The following is a 24,488-nucleotide window of genomic DNA, read 5'->3' on the forward strand; positions in this document are numbered from 1 at the left end:
TCTTCGGCAGCATTTCGGTGGCGGGCCCTTCGCTTGCTCTGGGTCTCCAGCAGCATTTTGGCGACTCAGCATTCGAGTGCCGCTGAAGACCCGGAGCGAGTGAAGGACCTGCGGCCAAAGTGCCGCCAAAGACCCGGAGTGCCACCGGGTCAGTACGAATTGGGCCTCGCACTTGCTAAAGCCAGCCCTGCTCAGCCCAGAGCCTCCTCCCACACTGTGAACCCTTTGGCCTCAGCCCAGAGCCTGCACCCCCTCCCGAACCCCAATCCCCAGCCCAGTGAAAGTGAGCGAGGGTGGAGAAGAGTAAGCGATGGGGAGAGGCTTTGGGGAAGTGGCGGGGTAGATCCTGGGTTGCCCTTAAATTCAAAAAGTGATCTTAGGTGTGAAAAGCTTAGAGACCACTGTCCTAGATCCGGGGTCCCCAACACAGTGCCCATGGGTGCCCTGGTGCCCAACGGGGCATTTATGTGCACCCATCTAGTACCCAGCAGGGGAAAGAAGCCGCTACCCCACAACTGCCAGGGACAGAGAACTCTGGTGCCTGGAGCCAGTCCTGTATGTGAGTATTCTTCCTGCACTGATACTGCTGTTTTCTTGTGCTTTGCAATTTTTTTTTTTTTTAACATTTTGCCCCAAAATGAGTGGCTCAAATAAAAGACAACATACGTATTATTTCAACGCAGAGTGGGAAGAATCCTATTGTTTTACTGAAAATATAGGGTGATGTGTTTGCTTATTGTGTGGGGGTGCTGTTGCAGTGCTGAAAAAACATAATGTCGAACGCCATTTCCAAACTAATCACAGCTCTTTTGACATTAGCCATTGACTTAAAGCTGATTTGAGGAAGAAGAAAATTAATCAACTCAAATCAAACCTATCTGCCCAGCAATCTGTTTTCACTAGACAAGTGGTAAAGTCTAAAAGTGCTACTATTGCTTCCTTTAAAATTGCTCATCTGCTCGCAAAGAAGAAAAAATCCTTTCAAGATGGTGAATTCTTGAAGGAAGCATTTTTGACTGGTGCTGATTGCCTGTTTCATGGATTTCCTAACAAGGGTGAGATTTTGTCAGCAATACAAGACTTGCAGTTATCAGACAACACAGTTACGAGGAGGATACATGCAATTTAAAGTGACATGCAAACTCAGCCGAAGGATGACTTGGAAATATGTGACTGGTTTTCACTGCAATTCGATGAGTTAACAGATATATCGGATACAGCACAGTTGGCAGTTATGGTGAGTACGGTATTTAATGACTTCACCGTAAAAGAAGAGTTACTAAAAGTATTGCCTATGAAAGGGCGAACAAAGGGTGAGAACATCTATAATTTATTCAAATCATATGCAACATCAATTAGTATGCCACTAACATCAATTAGTATGCCACAAGCTGTCTGCAATCACCACTGATGGGGCACCAGCAATGATGGGCAGCGCCAATGGTTTCATTGCACTCTGTAAGAAGAATGAATCCTTTCCAAACTTTGTGTCTTACACTGCATTATCCAAGAAGCTTTGTGCATCAAAGTTCTTTCTTTTCAACACGTCATGAATGTCGTTATTAAAATAATTAACTTTATTCGAGTGAAACCTTTGCAACACCAACTTTTTAAGGCTCTGTTGGAAGATGTTGACGATAAACAATCTGATCTTGTTTTGCACACAGAAGTACAATGGCTGAGCAAAGGTAAAGTTCTTGCATGTTTTTTAAGCCTAATTGAAGAGATCAAAGAATTTCTGAAGTCCACAAATCAGAACTTTGAGCAACTAGAAGACTCCAGCTGGTTAATGGACTTGGCTTTTCTTGCTGACATCACTGACAAATTGAACATTTTAAATCTGGAGCTCCAGGGAAAAGACAAACATGTGGCTCAAATGATAGGTTCTGTAAAATCATTCAAAGCAAAACTGATCTTGTGGATGTCACATTTGAAGATGAAGTCTCTCGTACATTTCCCAAGTATGAAGAAAATGGTATGTGACAGTGATTTTAACCCATCACCATTTGTTATCCACATTCAAACACTTCTGGAACAATTTGAAAAGAGATTTCAACAGTTCACCATCATTGAGCCTGTAGTTGCCTTTCCTGTGAATCCTTTTACTTGCCAAATAGAGGTAACAGAAATAGCTACATCAATTGCGAGTCTCATTCATGTAAGAACAGAAGACGTGGAACTGGAGATTTTGACCTTCAAAATGATATTGTTCTAAAATCCTATGCAACAGATGAAAACTTTTGGAATCTGGTTGACTGAAAAAAGTTTCCTGCCTTAAAAAAATGTAGCATACAAAATAAAATCTTATTTTGGTTCCACTTATCTATGCGAAGTTCTGTTTTTTACAATGAACATCATAAAATCAAAATACAGATCTTGACTTACAGATGCCCATCTTGACGATTGCTTATAAACGGGAATATCATCCTCTCAATTCTCCCAACTATGAAAAATTGGCTGAAGAAATGTAGTGCCAAAAATCACACTGACTTTATTAGAAAAACCATGTGAATTAATGATACCTATTTTCCATTAAGTGCTGATGAGCGCGTATGATTAACTTGTTTAAATTTTTTTCATACTTGTTTGTTTATTGAAATCCAGATACAAGTAACAAAACAAAGAATATTTTTCATTAACCATAACTGGCTATCTATGTTAAAGTAAGAATAATAAATATATTTGGACCAGCAATTCAACAATGTTTTACTTCTTTAAAATAAGTAAGATGAAAACTGTTTATGATATTTATTTTGTAAAAATTCCTTAATTTTTCTTACAGGTAGATAAAAAAGAACAAATTCACAGTAAGATGAATTGCATGGTAAGATGAAAGAGTAACTGCCAAATAATTTAATTAATACCTTTTACATGTAAAATTACCTTTTTTATCTTATGGATTCATATATTATGTAATATTAAATATGATGTTTTTCATATTAATGTACAAATACAAAATAAGCCTTGAAAAATTGTTGGCGCCTGCCACACACTTCTGAAAACTTGAATGTGCTACTGGCCACAAAAAGGTTGGGGACCACTGTTCTAGACACATGCCTTTACTGAAACATTTGAAATCATTGGGAGCACTTCCAGGATGTGACCTTATACCGATCTTTGGAAAATACACACACAAGTAGGGTAGAAATAGTGATAGCGCATCCTGTATTTATATTATATATAAACGTAAACTAGAAAGGTTTTGTCAAAACAAAGAAACTGCTCATTATAATCATGAGGATGTATGGTAGTCTGAGATGTAATAATGAATTTCTTTGTTTTGGCTCAGTCTGAAAAAAAAAAGTTCCAAGATTATGAGAATAAAACATGCTGAGACCAAAAAAATAAACTCATTTTAAAATAAAACTTCAGAAGATCACAAAATGTGTGGTCTCCCATATATTGTCTCTGCATGTAGATCCCAGAAATTGTTCTGAGCTTATGCTCTGGAAATAAGTATAGTTGCAAGCACTGGAAGGCACATGCAGCTTTGGAGCCAGGATGCTAAGATGCCTTATTTCCAGTGGTTGGTGACTTTTGGTAAGGAAAGAGGGAATAGATTGATGGCAAGAAAAAGTCATAGGGTGAAGGCGCTGGGAGATTGTGGGAAGGCACTGGAGGACTAGTGGCTTTCAATTGCAGGGTTACAACACACTACAGATAGCTTGAGTGGGAAGCTCACTTGAGATCTGCCTTACTCCCTGAACCATGTTAGCTAACTCATGTGATTTCAACCATATCCCATAAATGAGGGAGGAGGGTTTTTTGTCTTGAAAGCAGGACAAGTTAGTAGGAAAATTGAGCTATAACCTGGAGTGAAGACAACCCCTAGAACAGAGGTCCCTACCCTGTGAGGCATGGAGGAACATTCGGGGGGGGGGGGAAACACAGCTGAGGCCTGGTCCCGCACCCACCATGGCCCCAGCCTCGATCTCTTTACCATTGTCTATGTCCCAGCCTCCCAGAGCCACGGCCCTGCTCCCATCTCTGCTGGGGGAGTGGGAGGGGGAAAAGAGAGAGAGGGGAGCAAGGTGGGGCATGAGGTAAAAAGTTTGGAGACCTCTGCCCTAGAAAGATAATCAAAGAGCTGTAACTCTTGACTAAGGGGGGATATGACAGAGATCTATAAAATCATTAATAGTAAGGAGAAAGTGAATAGGGAAGTGTTATTTACCACTTCACATAACAGAAGAACTAGGGGTCACCCAATGAAATTAACAGGCAGCAGGTTTAAAACAAACAAAAGGAAGTACTTCTTCACACAACACACAGTCAACCTACGGAACCTGTGTTGGGGACGTTCTGAAGGCCAAAAGTATGACTGGATTCACAAAGGATAAGCTTATGGAGGATAGGTACATCAATGACTTTTAGCCCAGGTCAGGGACATGATCCTATGCTCCAGGTGTCCCTAAACCTCCAACTGCCAGAAACTGGGATTGGAAGACAGAGAGTGGATCACATGAAATTGCTCTCTTCTGTACATTCCCTCTGAATCATGTGGCACCGGCCGCTGTCAGAGACAGAATACTGGGCTAGATGGATCACTGATCTGTCCGAGTACAGCTGTTCTAATGTTCGTATTGGACAGGCAAGAAAGCAGATAAAATTCTGAAAATACATATAAACTAGATAAAAAACCATTTCGTAAGTGTTGTTCTTCAAGATGTGCTGCTCATGTTCATTCCATTCTAGGTGTGCGTGCCCACGTGCACGGTCATCGGAGATTTTTGCCTTAGCGGTATCTGTAGGATTGGCCTTGGTGCCCCCTTGACTGCTGCGCTCATGCTAGGGATATAAATGTGTAAAAACAATAACCATGTACCCAATTAAAATTCTATCGGTTACATGGTTAAATGTTTAACGGGGGAACTAGGAGTGCAGGGCAGAGGGGGTGCTGCAGCATCTCCATGTTTTATGTGGGGCTCCACTGCTGGCCCCGCACCCGGGGACTCCAGCACACCCGGGGTCCTGGCTGCTGACCCACACCTAGAGTCCCAGCTGCCGGGATCCTGACGCACCGGGATTCCGGGCACCGGCGGCAGCAGAACCCCAGGCGCACGGGGTTGGCAGCTGGGATACTGGGTGCATGGGACTGGCAGCCGGGACCCCAGCGGAGTTTAATTGTTAACAGAAACTGGTTAAACTTTTACATCCCTAGCTCATGTGTCAGTATATCAGGCGCAGCTGCCCCATGCCCTCCCAGTTCCTTCCAGCCGGTAACTCCAATAGAGGGCAAGAGGGCGGGTAATGGAATGGACATGAGCAACACATCTCAAAGAACAGTTATGAAAAGGTAGGTAAGCAGTTTTTCTTCTTCGAGTGCTTGCTCACGTCAATTCCATTCTAGGTGACTCACAAGCAGAGTCCATGGAGGTGGGCTCAGAGTTCATGGTCATGCAGCCCAAAGCACTGCTCTGTCAAAGCCAGCGTAGTCTTGAGTTTGCTGGGTAAGTGCATAATGAGATGCGAATGGGTGGACAGATGACCAGGTAGAAGTCCTACAGATTTCATGGATTGGTACCTGGGCCAGGAAGGCTGCTGACAACACTTGTGCCCTAGTCGAGTGTGCTGTCACAATTGCCAGCGGAGCGACTTTTGCCAGCTCAAAGCAGTAGCGGATGCAGGCCGTGATCCAGGATGAAATCCTTTGAGCAGACATTGAAAAGTTGCCCAATGTCTGCCACTGCAAAGAACAACTGCATTGACTTTCAGAACACCTTTGTTCCACCTATGTAGAAGGCCAGCACCCTTCCAACCTTCAGGGAGTGCAGCCTGCATTTCTCATCTAACATACAAGGCTTTGGAAAGCAGAAAGTATATGTCCTTTCCTGTGTCATATGAAACTGGGAAACTATCTTAAGCAGAAATGCCCATTGCAGTCGCAGCTGGACCTTATCCTTGTAGAAGACCATATAGGGTGGTTCTGAACCACCCTGATCTCGGACACTCTGTGGGCCAATGTTATTGCAACCAGGAACGAAACCTTCCAGGAGAGAAGCAGGAGACAGCAGGAAGCGAAAGGTTCGAAGGGAGGCCCCATGAACCTCAATAGCATGAGATTCAGGTCCCAGGGCGGGATGGGATCCTGGACATGCAGGTAGAGACGCTCCAGGCCTTCCAAAACCAGTCCGTCATGTTGTCAGCGAAGAGTGTCCTGACTTGGAATGGAGGGTGGAAAGCCGAGATAGCATCCAGCTTGATCAAAGATAGGGACAAGCCTTGGAGTCTGAGGTGCAGCAGGTAATCCAGGATCTCCTGCAGCGAGGCCTGCAAGGCCTGGACATGCCTGGCCAAGTGGAAAATGTTCATGGGCTGAGCCTCGGAACGGCAAGTCACTCTGTTGGAAGGGTTTTCCGCTACCCACAAGACCTGCTGAACTCGGGCAGAGCATTCCCGTTCGTCTGCATTCAATTATGCAGTAGCCATGCCAAGTGCAGTGCTGCCAAGTTTGTCATGTGGCCCAACAACTGCACCAGATATGAGCAGTGATGAGCGGGTGGTTCTTCATATGGGAGATCAGGTTTGACATGGCCTGAAAACGCACTACCAGAAGGAAGGCCCTAGCTTGCGTAGAGTCGAGAACTAAACCAATGAACTCTATTCACTGGATTGGCCTTAAGGAGGATTTTTTTCTCATTTATTAACAGGCCCAGGTTGCGACAGGTGGAACGCACTAAGGTTCCTCTGCACGTGTTCCTGAGACCTGCCCTTGATAAGCCAGTCGTCAAGATACAGGAAGACCTGGACCCCTTGACATCTCAGTAAATCAGCCACTGGCGCCATACATTTTGTGAACACCCTTGGGGCTGATGAGAAGCCAAAGGGCAGTGCTGTGAACTGAAAATGGCATCCGCCCACTATGAAACAGAGGAAATGTCAGTGACCTTGGAATATGGAAATAAGCATCTTTCAAGTCGAGGGGAGCATACCAGTCTTCCGGATACAGGGAGGGGATGATGGAGGCCAGGGAGGCCATGCAAAATTTCAACTTTCTGAAAGACTTGTTGAGGTAACGCAGGTGCAGAATTGGTTTGAGGCTCCCTTCTGCTTTTGGGATTAGGAAGTAGTGGGAATAGAACCCCTTTTCTTTCATGTCCCGAGGGACCTCCTCCACATACCCCCAAGCGCAGGAAGTTTTCGACCTCTTGAACGAAGAATTCCTTGTGAGAAGGGCCCCGGAAGAGGTATGGGGCAGGGGTAGGACAGGGGGGCAGACGACAATTGCAGGGTATAGCCCCGAGATACTATGTCCAGCACTCAGTGGTCTGAGGTGACCCACAACCAGACTGAATGGTAGGGACAAAGATGGTCGAGGAAAGAACAAGGTGGATCCGGGGAGCTGACTGGGGTATCGCTCTCGAGCACACTTTCAAAATGTGCACTTCTGGCTTCCAGGATGCTTTGCCAGGCTAGGCTGCATGGGTGAGTGGGAGGAGGAAGGGAGGCAACATTAAAAGTTTGTGTCTCTATCCCTTCTCCTTGCAGACCCCTGATGAGACTGCCAAGGCCTTGGTGGCAGGGGCAGCCGGAACTTCTTCCTTGCAGACTGCGGCATATGCATACCTAGCGAACAAAGGGTGGCCCAAGTTTCCTTTAACCCGGGCAGCCTCGCATCCATTTGCTCCCAAATGGGAAGTCCTGGATTGATGTCTGCATTTCTTGGGACAGGCCAGCGGTCTGAAGCCAGGAGCTGCGCCTCATGGCCACCGCTGATGTGACAACCCTAGCCACCGACTCTGTCATGTCCCACGCCATTTGGAGAAAGCACCACATTGCCACGCTACCCTCCTCCACCAGGGTGCTGAATTCTTGGGCCAACCCTTGAGGGAGAGACTCCTTGAACTTATAGAGGGAGTCCCATAAGTTAAAACCATACCTGCCCAAGAGGCCTGGTGGTTGCAGGCTGGCTACTGAATACATTTTCCTCCCGAAATGGTCCAGTCTTTTGGTCTCTTTATTTTGGGGAGTTGAACTGGTATGCCCCTACTTGTCCTCCTTGTTGGCCACAGAGATGACCAGCGAGCCCGGAGGTGGGTGGGTATATAGGTACTTGAATGCTTGGGCCAGGATGAAGTACTTTTTTTTGGCCGTTTTGAAGGTGGGAGGGATGGACTCTGTCATGCACTGGTAGTGCCACACGGGCAGGGGTAGAGGCTGAGAGCACACTGAACAAGGTGTCTGCTTGCTCAGCCATCTCCACCTCTTGCCCAAATTCTCAGCCATCCGTTGAATCAGGGCCTGGTGTTCCTTAAAATCGTCCAGCGGGCTGGCCCTTGAGAGTTCCGTGACCGCCTTGTCCGGAGACGAAGACGATGATTGTACAGCTGGGGGAGGCCCTAGGACATTATCTCCCATGGGAAAGGGGTTTTGGGATGGGCACTGTCTCCTCTATCCTGACCTCTGAGCACATTTAATGCGCCAAGGCTGGTGCCATCAACTGTTTCTCCGAGGGGGCAGCAGATAAGCAGCGCAAAGGGGGCACTGGCATCACCGGCATGCCCCATGCACTCCAATAGGGCCACTGGCCATGCTGCCAAGGTGGAGTCTCGCCAAGGGGCTGAACTCCCCTTCCATGCTGGAAGAATCTTCTTCTGGTAGCATGGCAGGGCCATTGCAGCCTGTGCTTGCCTGCTGACAGTTGCCGCCAGAGACTGGTGCTTGCAGTGGGAGGACCAGTGCTGATGTCATGGGGACCGGTGCTGGGGGGACTGGTATCCCAACGGGGAGTGCTCCCCCGGGGCAGGCAACAGAGATCTGCACTGGGAGGACAACCAGTGGGAGGGCAAACGGTGCCTATAGTACAGTGATTGGCACCTCCCCCTAGGTGATCTGTGTTGAGATGGTGGGGACCATGAACGCAGTGCCAGTGACCAAGGGCAAGCCCCAGAGGGTCTGGGCTGTGATACCAGAGATCTGCGGCATGGAGACGGAGAGCGCTCCCTTGGCTCAGGGGTTCAGTGGCCCTCCATTGTCCTCTGGGGGGTCTTGATAGCTGGCATGCCCTTGTAGGGAGCCTTTGCCGCGTCCTGTGGCACACACGTTGCCACCAGCACAGGCAGAGGCCTCTGCTCTGTCGGCGTGGGGCTGAGCTTGGGAAGGCATCGATGTCACCACAAGTTTGGGTCCCCTACTACTCCTGGGAGTCGGTGGTGGATCCTTTAAGAAGCTAAGGGCCCTGACTGGGGAGGCGCGTCCACATGGCTCTGGAGTGACTGGGCTGCCTGAACTGGGTCTTTTGCCCGATGCCCCATGGCCTTTCTTGCCCGGTGCTGGGGAGCAGTGTTTCTTAGTTTTCTTTTTGGGTAACGGCGATGGGGAGCGGTGCTGGTGATGCACTGCGCACCGAGGCTGAGGTACCAGGGGTCGAATCCGGCTAGGAGGGCTCGGAAGCCAGTCGGAGGGCAGCCACTATGAGGAGAGCCCGCAAACAAATAGCATGCTCTTTCTGAGTCCTGGGTTGAAAGTTTTTACAAATACAAACACTTGCCCTTCACTTGTGATTCCCTCAAGCACTTGAGGCAGCTGCCGTAGGGAGCACTCACAGGCATAGGCCTGTTACAGTCCACGCAGGGCTTAAACCCCGGAGACCGGGGCATGCCCCGCCTGGGGTGAAGTCCCCAGTGGGACTCTGACTTCTAACTACACTTAACAACTACTTACAGCTAATATGAACTACTATTTACATGGCCCTAAGGCTTGCAGTCAGAAGAGATGAAACCGCTAGCCCTTGCTATGCAAGCAAAGGTGTTCTGATTAATCACCATGGGCGGTAAGAAGGAACCGAGAGGTCAGCAGCGCCTGATACATTGATGGATGAGCACAGCACTCAAGGGCGGGGGGGGGGGGGGGGGGGACAACAGCTGATCCTACACATACCGCTAAGGCAAAAATCTCTGATAACTGCACACACAGGTGTGCACACCTAGAATGGAATCGACATGAGCAAGCACTTGAAGAACTGAAGTTCTTTTTGGTCTACATGTTTTTGAATCTTTATTTTCATCAATTACTTTTTAAATGACCTTTGAAGGACACCTAACATATGGTAAACATTCCAGTGCTTCTTATTATCCCCTCTCCACCACATGGCCAACGAATATGTGCTGTGAATGGGCAGATCTACAGGTGGGAAACTGGGGTGGAGCAATTTCTGTGATACTTTGAGTCCGGGGACTAACACATTTGGGTAAGGGTCAGGCACAATCTAGCCCTCTGTTTTTTTACTTAGTTCTTAGTCCAGGCAAAAGCTGTGTCGACTTTCCAAGATTCAATAACGATTTTAGGATTTGGCCTGTAATGAACATGGCATAGAAATAACTATGAAAAATCAGTTGTATTATCTTTTCTAAAGACAGAGTAAGACTTACTCTAACTTCAAACTTAAAGGAGACACGGCATACTCCTATAAATTCTTGACACTGACACTCCCAACAGTGAAAGGTTTTTATAGAAAGCGCTATTTGTTACCAAATGATAACACAATAAAATCAAAACCCTCTTGAACAATAAGTGCCCTTCATTGCCTACACACAACTACAGTTTGAGTGAGTGATGAAATTAAAAATGGGATGAATTTTTTAATTTAACAAAGAACGCTTTAAAAATATAAAAAGGAAAATATCCCCCAAACCAAACAAAACTTTACCTGGTTGGTAGAAACTTGGTGAAAGTTCTCTGGCAACTGCTCTTGCAATATCACTTTCCTGGCGAGCAGCCTGAGCAGCCTGATCCGCAGCATCACCTTTAGCTCTTGCATGTGCCGTTCTATACAGAGCAGAAAAGGGTTTATATGCATAGAAGCCATTTTGTTAGTTACATTAATACACCCGAGAGCAAAGTATTATTTTCTCTGGAAAAGAAATAATGAAGCGTAATCAGAATATTATGCCTCTTGATTGTGAATAACTGCAAAACAGTAAACCTTCATACAAGTTGTTATGACTCATGAAGTCTATACAAAATAATATTGGGACAAGTATTGGTCTGTTATAATCAGCCTAGGTTGGAAGTGAATGGAAAATATCTTTGTTTGATGCTTGGGGGAATTTTTCTTCAGTCTGCTGAGTTGAAATTTATATAAAGGTGGTTTTAATGAAGTACAGTCAGTAGGAAATATGGCCCAGCCTTAAAACGTGGCACCATGTGAAGACAAAGCTGATCAGTTGCAAGGTTTTCTTGCCAGTGAACTCAAACAAGCAAATTTGTATTCATTTATCAATGAAGATGGTAGTACAAGCAAATACAGTATAAATGATCGCATACATTTACTTTTGATGAAAATATCATGGAGATTTATAAATAGATGCCAATCTAAGCCTTCATGTTGCAAAGTTTAGAGATCTAAAATAAACTGTTCCTAATAGATGCTAAACGGTTTTATACAGTAGGTCCACGTTCTTCATTTTGCAAAATTAAAAACATGTAACTGGCTTTGATAGAGGACAGAACGGATCATACAGGTACAAAAGTACCATAATGGAAAAGAGATTTAGAAAAAAATCATTACAGTGCAGTCAGAGGATCCTGATAAAACTTCCCCAACATTCAGCAACCACAAACAGCTTTACAAACCAAAATAATTAGAGCTAGAAAAATATCCACCTCCAAGTACATGGGATGTCATCCAGATGATACCAACTATAATTGCACAGAATGTAATTTGGTTTTATATAACTCCTTTTACATTTAAGATGTCTTGAAGTGCTTTGCAAAATAATGAATTATATTCAGCTAGTGCAAACACTATGTAGGCAAATGAAGACAACATCCTGAAGTTAAATAGGGTTGCAGACATCTAATATACACGTTAAACAGTCTATTTAGGTTTATCCTTGATTATTCAGAGGTAGTTTGTGCATTTAAAGACTCAGCCCTATGTTGGGGCAGCACAGCTCTTCACCATTCCTCTGCTGATGAGTGAGGGTCAGTTTTGCAGTCTGCACTGTCTGTTAAAGTAATATACAGTGTGTGCGTCCTGGGCAGACAAAAGCAGCAGCTTCTGTGCTCCCGAGCTCAGGGGGTATATCTATGCTGCAATTAAAAACCGATGGCTGTCCTGTGCCAGCTGACTCAGGCTCATGCTGCAGGGCTGTTTAACTGCAGTGCAGCCTTCTGGGCTTACGCTGGGGCCCAGGCTCTAGGACCCAGTGAGGTGGAAGGGTCTCAGAGCTCAGGGTGCAGGCTGAAAGTCTATACTGCAATTAAACAGCCCCACAGCTCAAGCCCAAGTCAGCTGTCTTGGGCCAGCTGCAGGTGTCTAACTGCAGTGTAGACATACCCAGAGATCCAAACCGTGCTGGCCCTTATGAAGGAGGGAGTGGGGAAAGTTCTTAGTATTCTTTACTGTCCTTCCCTCATCTATTTCCCCACTCCCCTCCCCTCCTCGCCCCCTTTCCGCCCCCCCCTCCCCCGGTCACCGAAGAGTTTAGTAGTGCCCATGATAAAAGAAAAGATGCTTATTAACTACAAAAATGTAATTATAGTATCAATATATAAACAAGCTAGATAAATGAGTAATTACGGTATTTTTGGGTCTAATATGTCAATAGGTATGAATAATAAAAACGTACTGAAAAGAATAAAAAACACTGCCACTGTTAGTATGGAAGTTCATAGAAACTAGTGGATTAGATTTTAAGACCAAGGTGACCATTATGATAATCTGCTTTGACCTTCTGCATAACACCATTCATAGACATTAACTTGGCAATTCCTATATCAGGCCTGTTACTTCTGGATGAGCTAGAGTTACCCTTTAAAAAGACACCCAATTTTGATTTAAAATCTTGAAGTGATGGAATATCCACCACATCCCTAGATAAATTGCTCTAACTGCTAATTATCCCCACTGTTAAAAAATGGTGGCTTAGAGTCTGGTTTCCAGATGTTGGATCTTGTTAATGCCTTTGCCTGTTAGTACAGGGCTCTTGAATCTATCAGAAAGCTGTCCTTTAAAACATCTGAGGCCAAAATGTTTCCTAAACCACAATCATTGAAGAAGATCAGTCAAGCTATTTCAGTGGCAGTTGAACTACAGTCCTCTTGCACAATAAATATAGCTCTATAGCAATGAGCATATATTATATACTCTGACTGTTCCTAGACCTGAGGCTCCCTAAATACCTACAGTGTGCACAGCGGGGAAGTCATGGAAATCACAGAAATGTAGGGCTGGAAGGAACTTCAAAGGCTATCTAGTCTAGCTCCTTGCACTGAGGCAGGACCTGAGAATCCCTGACAGGTGTCTGTCTAACCTGTTTTTAAAACTCCCCAATGATAGAGATTCCACAACCTCCCTTGGAAGCCTATTCCAGTGTTTAACTATCCTTATAGTTAGAAAGTTTTTCCTAATATATAAAGTAAATCTCTGTTACTCCAGTGGACATGGAGAACAATTGATCATCATTCTCTTTAATGTCAATAGTTCAGTTTTACTGTACTTGCTTTTATTATAAATTATATTTGGATTTAAACCATAGGGTTTCAGTTTGAAAGAAGCCTCGGCTTTCTAAATTGTGGGTGCAACTAATGTCATTAGATGTATTCTTGCTTTTTTCATTCACGAGGGTAGTTAAATATCTAAATGACATCAATTACACCCACAGAACTGTGGGCACAAAATCAGAGGCTTTTCAAAATCAGTCCCATTGGTACAATCCTACAGATGTCCATCTGCTTATACCTGAAAAGTGACTTAAACGAGGTGTACTGTGGGCTGAAAAGCTTAAGCAACATTAATTGGCATTCTGCTCTAATCCTAAATGTGCTTTACATGTAGTGCCATATGTCTTCCATACGTCAGTCATCAGAGATCCAAAAGTATACTGTATAACATTTATCTCAATTTAAATTCCATTTAAAAGTCTCCATTGTTCTATGATCTCCAGATAATTTTATTTCTCCACAGTATCCTCCAGCACGTTTACAGTACCTGCTAGTTGAGGATCATCTGTAAATGTGATCAATGTACAATTTACTGTACTTCTCCAGCATCTTATTGAAGATACTGATCTCAAAACAAACCTTTCTAGTAATCAGCTTTCTCCCCAATATAAAGGCACACTATTAATTATTCTGTTTTCCATCTCTCAGAAAATTTTGAACAAACACTATAATATTCTTAGTAACCAGACAGCATCTAAACTACTATGTTATTAGCCTTTCCTGTTGGATTATCAAAAGTTTAAGTATAAGTTAAGTGTACCTTGTTATATTTTCCCACAGAAACTGATTTTTCTTAAGAGAACAAACCTACAAAATCTCCACCAAGCATTCTCAAAACTACAATACCCGCACGAGGAAATAAGGAAACAGATCAACAGAGCCAGACGTGTGCCCAGAAGCCTCCTACTGCAAGACAAACCCAAGAAAGAAACCAACAGGACTCCACTGGCCATCATATACAGTCCCCAGCTAAAACCTCTCCAATGCATCATCAGGGATCTACAACCCATCCTGGACAATGACCCCACACTTTCACAGGCCTTGGGTGGCAGGCCAGTCCTCGCCCACAGACAACCTGCCAACCTGAAACATATTCTCAGCAGTAACTGCACACCGCATCATAGGAACTCTAGCTCAGGAATCAGTCCATGCAACAAACCTTGATGCCAACTTTGCCCACATATCTACACCAGCGATACCATCACAGGACCTAACCAGATCAGCCACACCATCACCGGTTCATTCACCTGCACGTCCACCAACGTAATATACGCCATCATATGCCAGCAATGCCCTTCTGCTATGTACATCGGCCAAACTGGACAGTCTCTATGGAAAAGGATAAATGGACATAAATCAGAAATTAGGAACGGCAATATACAAAAACCTGTAGGAGAACACTTCAACCTCCCTGGCCACACTATAGCAGACCTTAAGGTGGCCATCCTGCAGCAAAAAAACTTCAGAACCAGACTTCAAAGAGAAACTGCTGAGCTTCAGTTCATCTGCAAATTTGACACCATCAGCTCAGGATTAAACAAAGACTATGAATGGCTTGCCAATTACAGAACCAGTTTCTCCTCCCTTGGTTTTCACACCTCAACTGCTAGAACAGGGCCTCATCCTCCCTGACTGAACTAACCTCATTATCTCTAGCTTGCTTGCATACATATACCTGCCCCTGGAAATTTCCACTACATGCATCTGACGAAGTGGGTATTCACCCACAAAAGCTCATGCTCCAAAACGTCTGTTAGTCTATAAGGTGCCACAGGATTCTTTGCTGCTTTTACAGATCCAGACTAACACGGCTACCTCTCTGATACAATCCAGTGTGTCTGACTTAATCAGTTCTTAATGAACCTGTGCTCTTTATCAATCATATGGCTCCTCCTAATTGCTTTCAGATGGTTTCTTGATTCTCCTAAATAATGAGTAACATTACTTTCTTGAAGTTTATTATCCTCTTTCTAATTACAATCTTTGGAAAAATAAATGCTCAGTTCTTAGAGCTCAGAGTTCTGTGTGGTCAATAACAGTAGGTCCTGCTTTCACTAATTTCCTCTTTTCATGGAAGAACCTTTTTAATATTTGCTTTTTTCCTTTTACCCATTTAGTGCCCAATACTGCAAAGTTCTGAGTAAACAAAACTCCCGCAGAAATCAACAGTACATCCACAAATTGCAAGGTGGGAGGATCATGATGAATGACAAAATGAAATGTTGTTAAGGGGATCAATAATATTTTATTTTTACATATTTTTTCTGCTGTTACAACATACTTAAGCTATTCTACAGAGGCTGTTATACTAACCTCATTACCATAGTATCTGAGCACCTTCCTAGAGCATTAAGTGATGTGATTAACATCTATCATTCATGAGTTGTTCTCTCCCTGAGTGGAAAAATGTGCATGCAGAGCAGTGTTTTGTTATGGTAGGATTTAAAGAAAAAATGCATATTCTGCTATATGGAGTTACCAAAGGGTTGATGGCTCCATGCCCAGGTATACCGAATTACTGTAATCCAGATAGGAGGTGATAAAGGCGTGTATAACTGATACCAAGCCATTGTCTGCCAAGATGAGACTCTCCTAACAAACTGGAAATGAAAGAAAGTTCATGGAGTCTCATATATAACAGCTTTGCATCAGTGAGAAAGTTCTTCAAGATTTTTTCAAAATGTTATCAAAATAATTATTGAAATTTTTCATTTGAGAACTTGTTTTTCAAAAAACAATTATAAAACAAAAAAATGTTGGCAATACCGAGAAGGGAGAATATTCTCCCCTGCCCCAGCTTTTAGTTAGAAAACCCTCAACTAGATCTACTCATGGATGGATTCATTCAGACAAATCACTTAAGAAAAGTACTTAAGAAGGTCCCATATTTCCCATCTCTTCTATGCTGGGATCTGGTCCACCAGAATAATCCATTTAACTTTTAAGGCATAAAAATCTGCAGTGTTACACGAGAAGTGAGAAGTGAACTATTCTCATATGATGTTACAGTAAAATAGACAACATACATGTTATATATTTGTGCTTCCTTCATCTGAGGCAGATTATTAGAACAAATTAAATTTTACACTAATAACTTGATCAGTTAGAGCACAATTCATATGTTAGGGATTTAGGCCAATTGTGTGAAAAATAAATCTGGATTATTTGTGTAATGTGCAAATATACAAGGGTAGATTGATTTAAATCACCAATTTGGTAATGATTTAAAGAAGAAAACTTTGATTTAAATAATTGATTTTAATTGCACTTGTACTTTAGTTATCTGAAAGAAAGGTTGATTTTCACTGATTGGTAACCATTAAAACATGTTGATTTGCAACTAAATATAGCATTTATTAAATTTGGTGCTTCTTTTTGGATACACTATACTTATACATCTTTATTTAAGCAATTATATGGCATAACAGTCTGATTTAAAAAAATACTATGTAAGAAAATGGTGTATGATGCATTTCTTATTTATCAGATTTTCTTTTATTTGTGATTTATGTCAGGCTTTATTTGGATGGAAATACAATTAAACTAAATACACAAAACCAGCATTTTTAATTTAAATAAAACTTAAGTATGCTAGATACAATCTTTTTCTTTTAACAAAATGTTTATTCTTTGCATTGAAAACTAATATTTATTAAATAAAGGAATCATTACGTATAGTTAGTGAATTGAACTTATTGTTTCTGGTCACCGTGTCCTTTAAGAATTAGCTAGCTGAATAAAGTGAAATGAAAAAATATTCTCTCTGCACATGCAGAAGGGCTACTGCTGTCAAAATCTGTTTTACCACTTCAACAGGCTCCCGTCCAGGTGCTTAACCAGATGCTTAGCCAGTGATTTCCACCAGTTCAGTGATTTGACTTAAACCTGACAGCAAACAAGTACTACATAATTACTATTTTGTTTTGCAATTCATTTAAATGATTAATAGATTATAAGCAGCTTTGGTCTTAACATAGGATGTTCATTTCAAATAAATCGTAACTGGTTTATTTAAAAAAATCTGTATTTAATTTAATTTAAATAAAAATCTGATTTTTAAAAAATATATTTCAGGATAAAAATGATCAGAAATACTTTGCTAATTTTACTAGTTTTGCAGTATGAGATGTCTAAATGCAGTATTCAAAAATATTGTTAAGAGTATGTCTTGGATTTTTAATAGGAGACTTTGATACTCATCACTGTCTCATTTGATTACACTTCTGCTATAATAATTGAAGAGTCTGAATTTCATAGATGTACATGATGTAAGCAAAAATATCAATATACAAAGGCTTACTTTAAAGAGAAAAACTACCGTTGGATTACATGGAGGCATCATGCTCATTTGCCACCTTTCTCTTCACATAGCTCTGGAACATAAATATATCCCAGCACTGGTCTTTGCTCAGAATAAATATAGCGTGGAATGAAATCCTAATAGCAAATGTTGATAGATAGGACACACTGCAAAACAACACAGCATATGAGCTGAGATACTTTTGAGGTGGATGTTAAAGAATAGAGTGTAGAACAGAGGCAGACAAAACAACCCATTGTGAGACATAATTACAGAATTTATAGGACTAATATGGATGTTCAGAGCTCTGGAAAGAAAGAGTAGCTAATATTTGTTTAAATAATGGACACATTGACATTATGAATTTATATTATTCAAAAGGCTAAAATCTATAGAGATCTTAGTCCTGCTGAAGTCTTTTCGATAGTTCTTCAGTATCTCTCTGTGTTTGAAATCTTAAGTGGGACTTCAATAGATTTTTGTTTAAAGAAATCATCTTTTTGCAGTTAATGTCCCCTATAGAGTAGTCTTAAATTCCACAATAAATTGATTGTGAATTACTCTTAAATTAACCTTTCCTTTTCTGTACTCATTCATGTCCCTTAGTCAGGTACAAAATTCCTAGAAAAAGGTTAATAAACTCTCCCATGATTAGTTTTTGTGTACTTAACAATTATCATGAGTTTTTTAGTTCAAACTTCTCTTAACTCAATACGTCTAGTGAGAGCAATGCTTGAAATGTGCAAGTTAATTTGGTAATTTAGATACTAGTAGTATTTCACAGCTGAGGTTTGAGTCTCTCTAAAGGTAGCAAAGGGTCTAAGCTCTCCCCAAGGGGTAGATCCTCAGGTGCAGGGGTGACAGAATGCACATGGCATACACTCCAGATGAATCAAGCTGTTCGTATTATATGTTAAAGATCATGACCCTGAACATTGGAACAAGCAATAATAAGCTTTGACAGTGCTTTAATTTGCAAATATCTAATTTCCTGATAGAAGAACACAGCACACTGGCATTTGGGTATAATGCCAGAATGTTTCAGACACAAAGCAGGTAAAGTAGACTACACCAAAAACTAGCTAACATGAAGCAAATGCAAAATTTGGATTTGTGACAAATGCAGTTAGCTATTCTAAATTGAACCTACATTGCCGTATGCAGTGTTGTTGTAGCCCTGATGGTCACAGGATATTAGAGCAACAAGGTGAGTGAGGGCTTTAAACTAGGTTCGACGGGGACAGGTGAGCAAACCTCACAGGTAAGTGGAGAACAAGACCTGGGAGATGGGTTGGAAACAGGAAGGAGCATGGGCTATAATGGCAGAGAGAAAGGAGGGTCAGGGCAAAGCTGGGAGGCAAGATCAAACCAGTATCTTAGATGCCTATATACAAATGCAAGAAGTATGGGTAATAAGCAGGAAGAACTGGAAGTGCTAATAAATAAATACAACTATGACATTGTTGGCATTACTGAAACTTGGTGGGATAATACACACGACTGGAATGATGGTGTGGATGGGTATAGTTTGCTCAGGAAGGATAGACAGGGGAAAAAGGGAGGAGGTGTTGCCTTATATATTAAAAATGTACACACTTGGACTGAGGTGGAGATGGACATAGGAGATGGAAGTGTTGAGAGTCTCTGGGTTAGGCTAAAAGGGGTAAAAAACACGGGTGATGTCGTGCTGGGAGTCTACTACAGGCCACCTAATCAGGCGGAAGAGGTGGATGAGGCTTTTTTCAAACTAATAAAATCATCCAAAGCCCAAGATTTGGTGGTGATGGGGGACTTCAACTATCCAGATACATGTTGGGAAAATAACACTGCGGGGCACAGACTATCCAATAAGTTCCTGGACTGCATTGCAGACAACTTTTTATTTCAGAAAGTTGAAAAAGCTACTAGGGGGGAAGCTGTTCTAGACTTGATTTTAACAAATAGGGAGGAACTTGTTGAGAATTTGAAAGTAGAAGGAAGCTTGGGTGAAAGTGATCATGAAATCATAGAGTTTGCAATTCTAAGGAAGGGTAGAAGGGAGTACAGCAAAATAGAGACAATGGATTTCAGGAAGGCGGATTTTGGTAAGCTCAGAGAGCTGATAGGTAAGGTCCCATGGGAATCAAGACTGAGGGGAAAAACAACTGAGGAGAGTTGGCAGTTTTTCAAAGGGACGCTATTAAGGGCCCAAAAGCAAGCTATTCCGATGGTTAGGAAAGATAGAAAATGTGGCAAAAGACCACCTTGACTTAACCACGAGATCTTGCGTGACCTACAAAATAAAAAGGCGTCATATAAAAAATGGAAACTAGGTCAGATCACAAAGGATGAATATAGGCAAATAACACAGGTATGCAGAGGCAAGATTAGAAAGGCAAAGGCACAAAATGAGCTCAAACTAGCAATGGGAATAAAGGGAAACAAGAAGACTTTTTATCAATACATTAGAAGCAAGAGGAAGACCAAGGACAGGGTAGGCCCACTGCTCAATGAGGAGGGGGAAACAGTAACGGGAGACTTGGAAATGGCAGAGATGCTTAATGACTTCTTTATTTCGGTCTTCACTGAGAAGTCTGAAGGAATGTCTAGTACAGTGAATGCTTAAGGGAAGAGGGTAGTTTTAGAAGATAAAATAAAAAAAGAGCAAGTAAAAAATCACTTAGAAAAGTTAGATGCCTGCAAGTCACCACGGCCTGATGAAATGCATCCTAGAATACTCAAGGAGTTAATAGAGGAGGTATCTGAGCCTCTAGCTATTATCTTTGGGGAATCATGGGAGACGGGGGAGATTCCAGAAGACTGGAAGGGGGCAAATATAGTGCCCATCTATAAAAAGGGAAATAAAAAACCCAGGAAACTACAGACCAGTTAGTTTAACTTCTGTGCCAGGGAAGATAATGGAGCAGGTAATTAAATACTTATTATATACTTTATACTTACACACAACTATTTCAAATTTGATGACAATATATATCTCCAGATCAGTGGCACTGCTATGGGCACCCGCATGGCCCCACAATATGCCAATATCTTCATGGCCGACCTGGAACAACGCTTCCTCAGCTCTCGTCCACTCACACCCCTTCTCTACCTACGCTACATTGATGACATCTTCATCATCTGGACCCATGGGAAGGAGACTCTGGAAAAATTCCACCATGATTTCAACAGCTTCCACCCCACCATCAACCTCAGCCTGGACCAATCTACACGGGAGGTCCACTTTCTTGACACCACGGTGCAAATAAGTGATGGTCACATTAACACCACCCTATATCGAAAACCCACCGACCGCTATGCCTACCTTCATGCCTCCAGCTTCCATCCCGGGCACATCACACGATCCATTGTCTACAGCCAAGCACTGAGGTACAACCGCATCTGTTCTGACCCCTCAGACAGAGACCAACACCTACAAAATCTCCACCAAGCATTCTCAAAACTACAATACCCACACGAGGAAATAAGGAAACAGATCAACAGAGCCAGACGTGTACTCAGAAGCCTCCTACTGCAAGACAAACCCAAGAGAGAAACCAACAGGACTCCACTGGCCATCACATACAGCCCCCAGCTAAAACCCCTCCAACGCATCATCAAGGATCTACAATCCATCCTGGACAATGATCCCACACTTTCACAGGCCTTGGGTGGCAGGCCAGTCCTTGCCCACAGACAACCTGCCAACCTGAAACATATTCTCACCAGTAACTGCACACCACACCATTATAACTCTAGCTCAGGAACCAATCCATGCAACAAACCTCGATGCCAACTCTGCCCACATATCTACACCAGCGACACCATCACAGGACCTAACCAGATCAGCCACACCATCACTGGTTCATTCACCTGCACATCCACCAATGTAATATACGCCATCATATGTCCAGCAATGCCCCTCTGCTATGTACATCGGCCAAATTAGACAGTCTCTACGGAAAAGGATAAATGGACACAAATCAGAGATTAGGAATGGCAATATACAAAAACCTGTAGGAGAGCACTTCAACCTCCCTGGCCACACTATAGCAGACCTTAAGGTGGCCATCCTGCAGCAAAAAAACTTCAGGACCAGACTTCAAAGAGAAACTGCTGAGCTTCAGTTCATCTGCAAATTTGACACCATCAGCTCAGGATTGAACAAAGACTGTGAATGGCTTGCCAATTACAGAACCAGTTTCTCCTCTCTTGGTTTTCACACCTCAACTGCTAGAACAGGGCCTCATCCTCCCTGATTGAACTGACCTCGTTATCTCTAGCTTGCTTGCTAGCACACATATATATACCTGCCCCTGGATATTTCCATTACATGCATCTGAGGAAGTGGGTATTCACCCACGAAAGCTCATGCTCCAAAACGTCTGTTAGTCTATAAGGTGCCACAGGATTCTTTGCTGCTTTTACAGATCCAGACTAACACGGCTACCCTCTGATACCAGGTAATTAAAGAAATCATCTGCAAACACTTGCAAGGTGGTAAGGTGATAGGGAATAGCCAGCATGGATTTGTAAAGAACAAATCGTGTCAAACTAATCTGATAACATTCTTTTATAGGATAACGAGCCTTGTGGATAAGGAAGAAGCGGTGGATGTGATATATCTAGACTTTAGTAAGGCATTTGATATGGTCTCGCATGATATTCTTATAGATAAACTAGGAAAGTACAATTTAGATGGGGCTACTATAAGGTGGGTGCATAACTGGCTGGATAACCGTACTAAGAGAGTAGTTATTAATGGCTCCCAATCCTGCTGGAAAGGTATAACAAGTGGGGTTCCGCAGGGGTCTGTTTTGGGACCGGCTCTGTTCAATATCTTCATCAACGATTTAGATGTTGGCATAGAAAGTACGCTTATTAAGTTTGCGGACGATACCAAACTGGGAGGGATTGCAACTGCTTTGGAGGACAGGGTCAAAATTCAAAATGATCTGGACAAATTGGAGAAATGGTCTGAGGTAAACAGGATGAAGTTCAGTAAAGATAAATGCAAAGTGCTCCATTTAGGAAGGAACAATCAGTTTCACACATACAGAATGGGAAGAGACTGTCTAGGAAGGAGTATGGCAGAAAGAGATCTAGGGGTCATAGTAGACCACAAGCTTAATATGAGTCAACAGTGTGATACTGTTGCAAAAAAAGCAAACGTGATTCTGGGATGCATTAACAGGTGTGTTGTAAACAAGACACGAGAAGTCATTCTTCCGCTTTACTCTGCGCTGGTCAGGCCTCAGCTGGAGTATTGTGTCCAGTTCTGGGCACCGCATTTCAAGAAAGATGTGGAGAAATTGGAGAGGGTCCAGAGAAGAGCAACAAGAATGATTAAAGGTCTTGAGAACATGACCTATGAAGGAAGGCTGAAGGAATTGGGTTTGTTTAGTTTGGAAAAGAGAAGACTGAGAGGGGACCTGATAGCAGTTTTCAGGTATCTAAAAGGGTGTCATCAGGAGGAGGGAGAAAACTTGTTCACCTTAGCCTCCAATGATAGAACAAGAAGCAATGGGCTTAAACTGCAGCAAGGGAGATTTAGGTTGGACATTAGGAAAAAGTTCCTAACTGTCAGGGTAGTTAAACACTGGAACAGATTGCCTAGGGAAGTTGTGGAATCTACATCTCTGGAGATATTTAAGAGTAGGTTAGATAAAAGTCTATTAGGGATGGTCTAGACAGTATTTGGTCCTGCCATGAGGGCAGGGGACTGGACTCGATGACCTCTCGAGGTCCCTTCCAGTCCTAGAGTCTATGAGTCTATGATGTAATGTAATGTTAGCGAGAGAGACACGACCTCTTCCTCAGATCAGTTGTGAAGGTGTGATGTTTGAAAGCTTGTCTTGTTTAAGCCAGCTTTAAGGGGGCTTTGTTTTGCTGCAGTGATGCAAACCAGCCCCGATGGGAAAATGGAGCTGTCCCTGTCTATGCTGTAGTAGAATCACTGTTAAATTAGTAGGGGAGTTTCATTTATTACAGATTGCGTTGTATTTTATTATTTTTGCAATGTATTTGGCATCAGTGCTAGTGAAAACATCAGTGTTGGATCTTTCCTTGGCACTGTCTTCTCTGCTAGTCTTAGGCATCACCTGTCTGCTTGGTAGGGCCCTGGCTTTTCCACTAGCAGGATTCTGAAACTCATGTCCCTGGGATTTGACACAACCATCATCGACTGTTTCAGAAGAACCAGTTTCAGTCTTGTGACTTGAATGCTTCTAGCAGAAAAGAACAAGTTACTCGGAATATGCGATTTCCCCAGCAGAAGTAACACCTACTGTGTGCCTCCTTTAGGGGAATTAGTCCATCGTTGGATAGCCAGGGCTTGAAGCCCCCAGCTTTCAAATCTGCAGTACTAAAGAGCCCTGTAAGGGGAGGTCTGACTAGTAGAGTCAGGTGCGGCTCTAGCTTTTTTGCCACCCCAAGCACGGTAGGCAGGCTGCCTTTGGCAGCTTGCCTGCGGGGCCCGTGGCTTCAGCTTACCCGCCACCGAATTGCCGCCAAATCCACGGGACTGGCAGACCTCCCGCAAGCAAGCTGCTGAAGGCTGCCTGACTGCCGCCCTTGCAGGGACCGGCAGGGCGCCCCCCGCGGCTTGCCGCCCCAGGCACACGCTTGGAGCACTGGTGCCTGGAGCTGCTGCTGAGTAGAGTTCAGTCCAGGGAGGACAGATTAATTAATAGTGGTTGAATGTAGGAGATCAGAAGTAGTTCTAGAGACTCTGGAAGGTTTTGAAGAAGTTCAGTCTGAAACT

The 24,488-nt window shown here is 43.1% G+C and overlaps 1 protein-coding gene across 3 annotated transcripts in view; it reads right to left on the reverse strand.

The window, feature by feature from the left end:
• Positions 1-24,488, reverse strand: part of JPH1 (junctophilin 1) — a 124,275-nt gene that overhangs the window by 39,980 nt on the left and 59,807 nt on the right. For all 3 annotated transcript variants that reach the window (XM_050940902.1, XM_050940901.1, XM_050940900.1), the window contains exon 3: positions 10,649-10,767. In XM_050940902.1, coding sequence (XP_050796859.1) covers positions 10,649-10,767 — 119 coding nt within the window. The remainder of the gene's footprint in view (positions 1-10,648; positions 10,768-24,488) is intronic.

Source organism: Gopherus flavomarginatus, chromosome 2 (genome assembly GCF_025201925.1).
Source record: "Gopherus flavomarginatus isolate rGopFla2 chromosome 2, rGopFla2.mat.asm, whole genome shotgun sequence".
NCBI lineage: Eukaryota > Metazoa > Chordata > Testudines > Testudinidae > Gopherus > Gopherus flavomarginatus.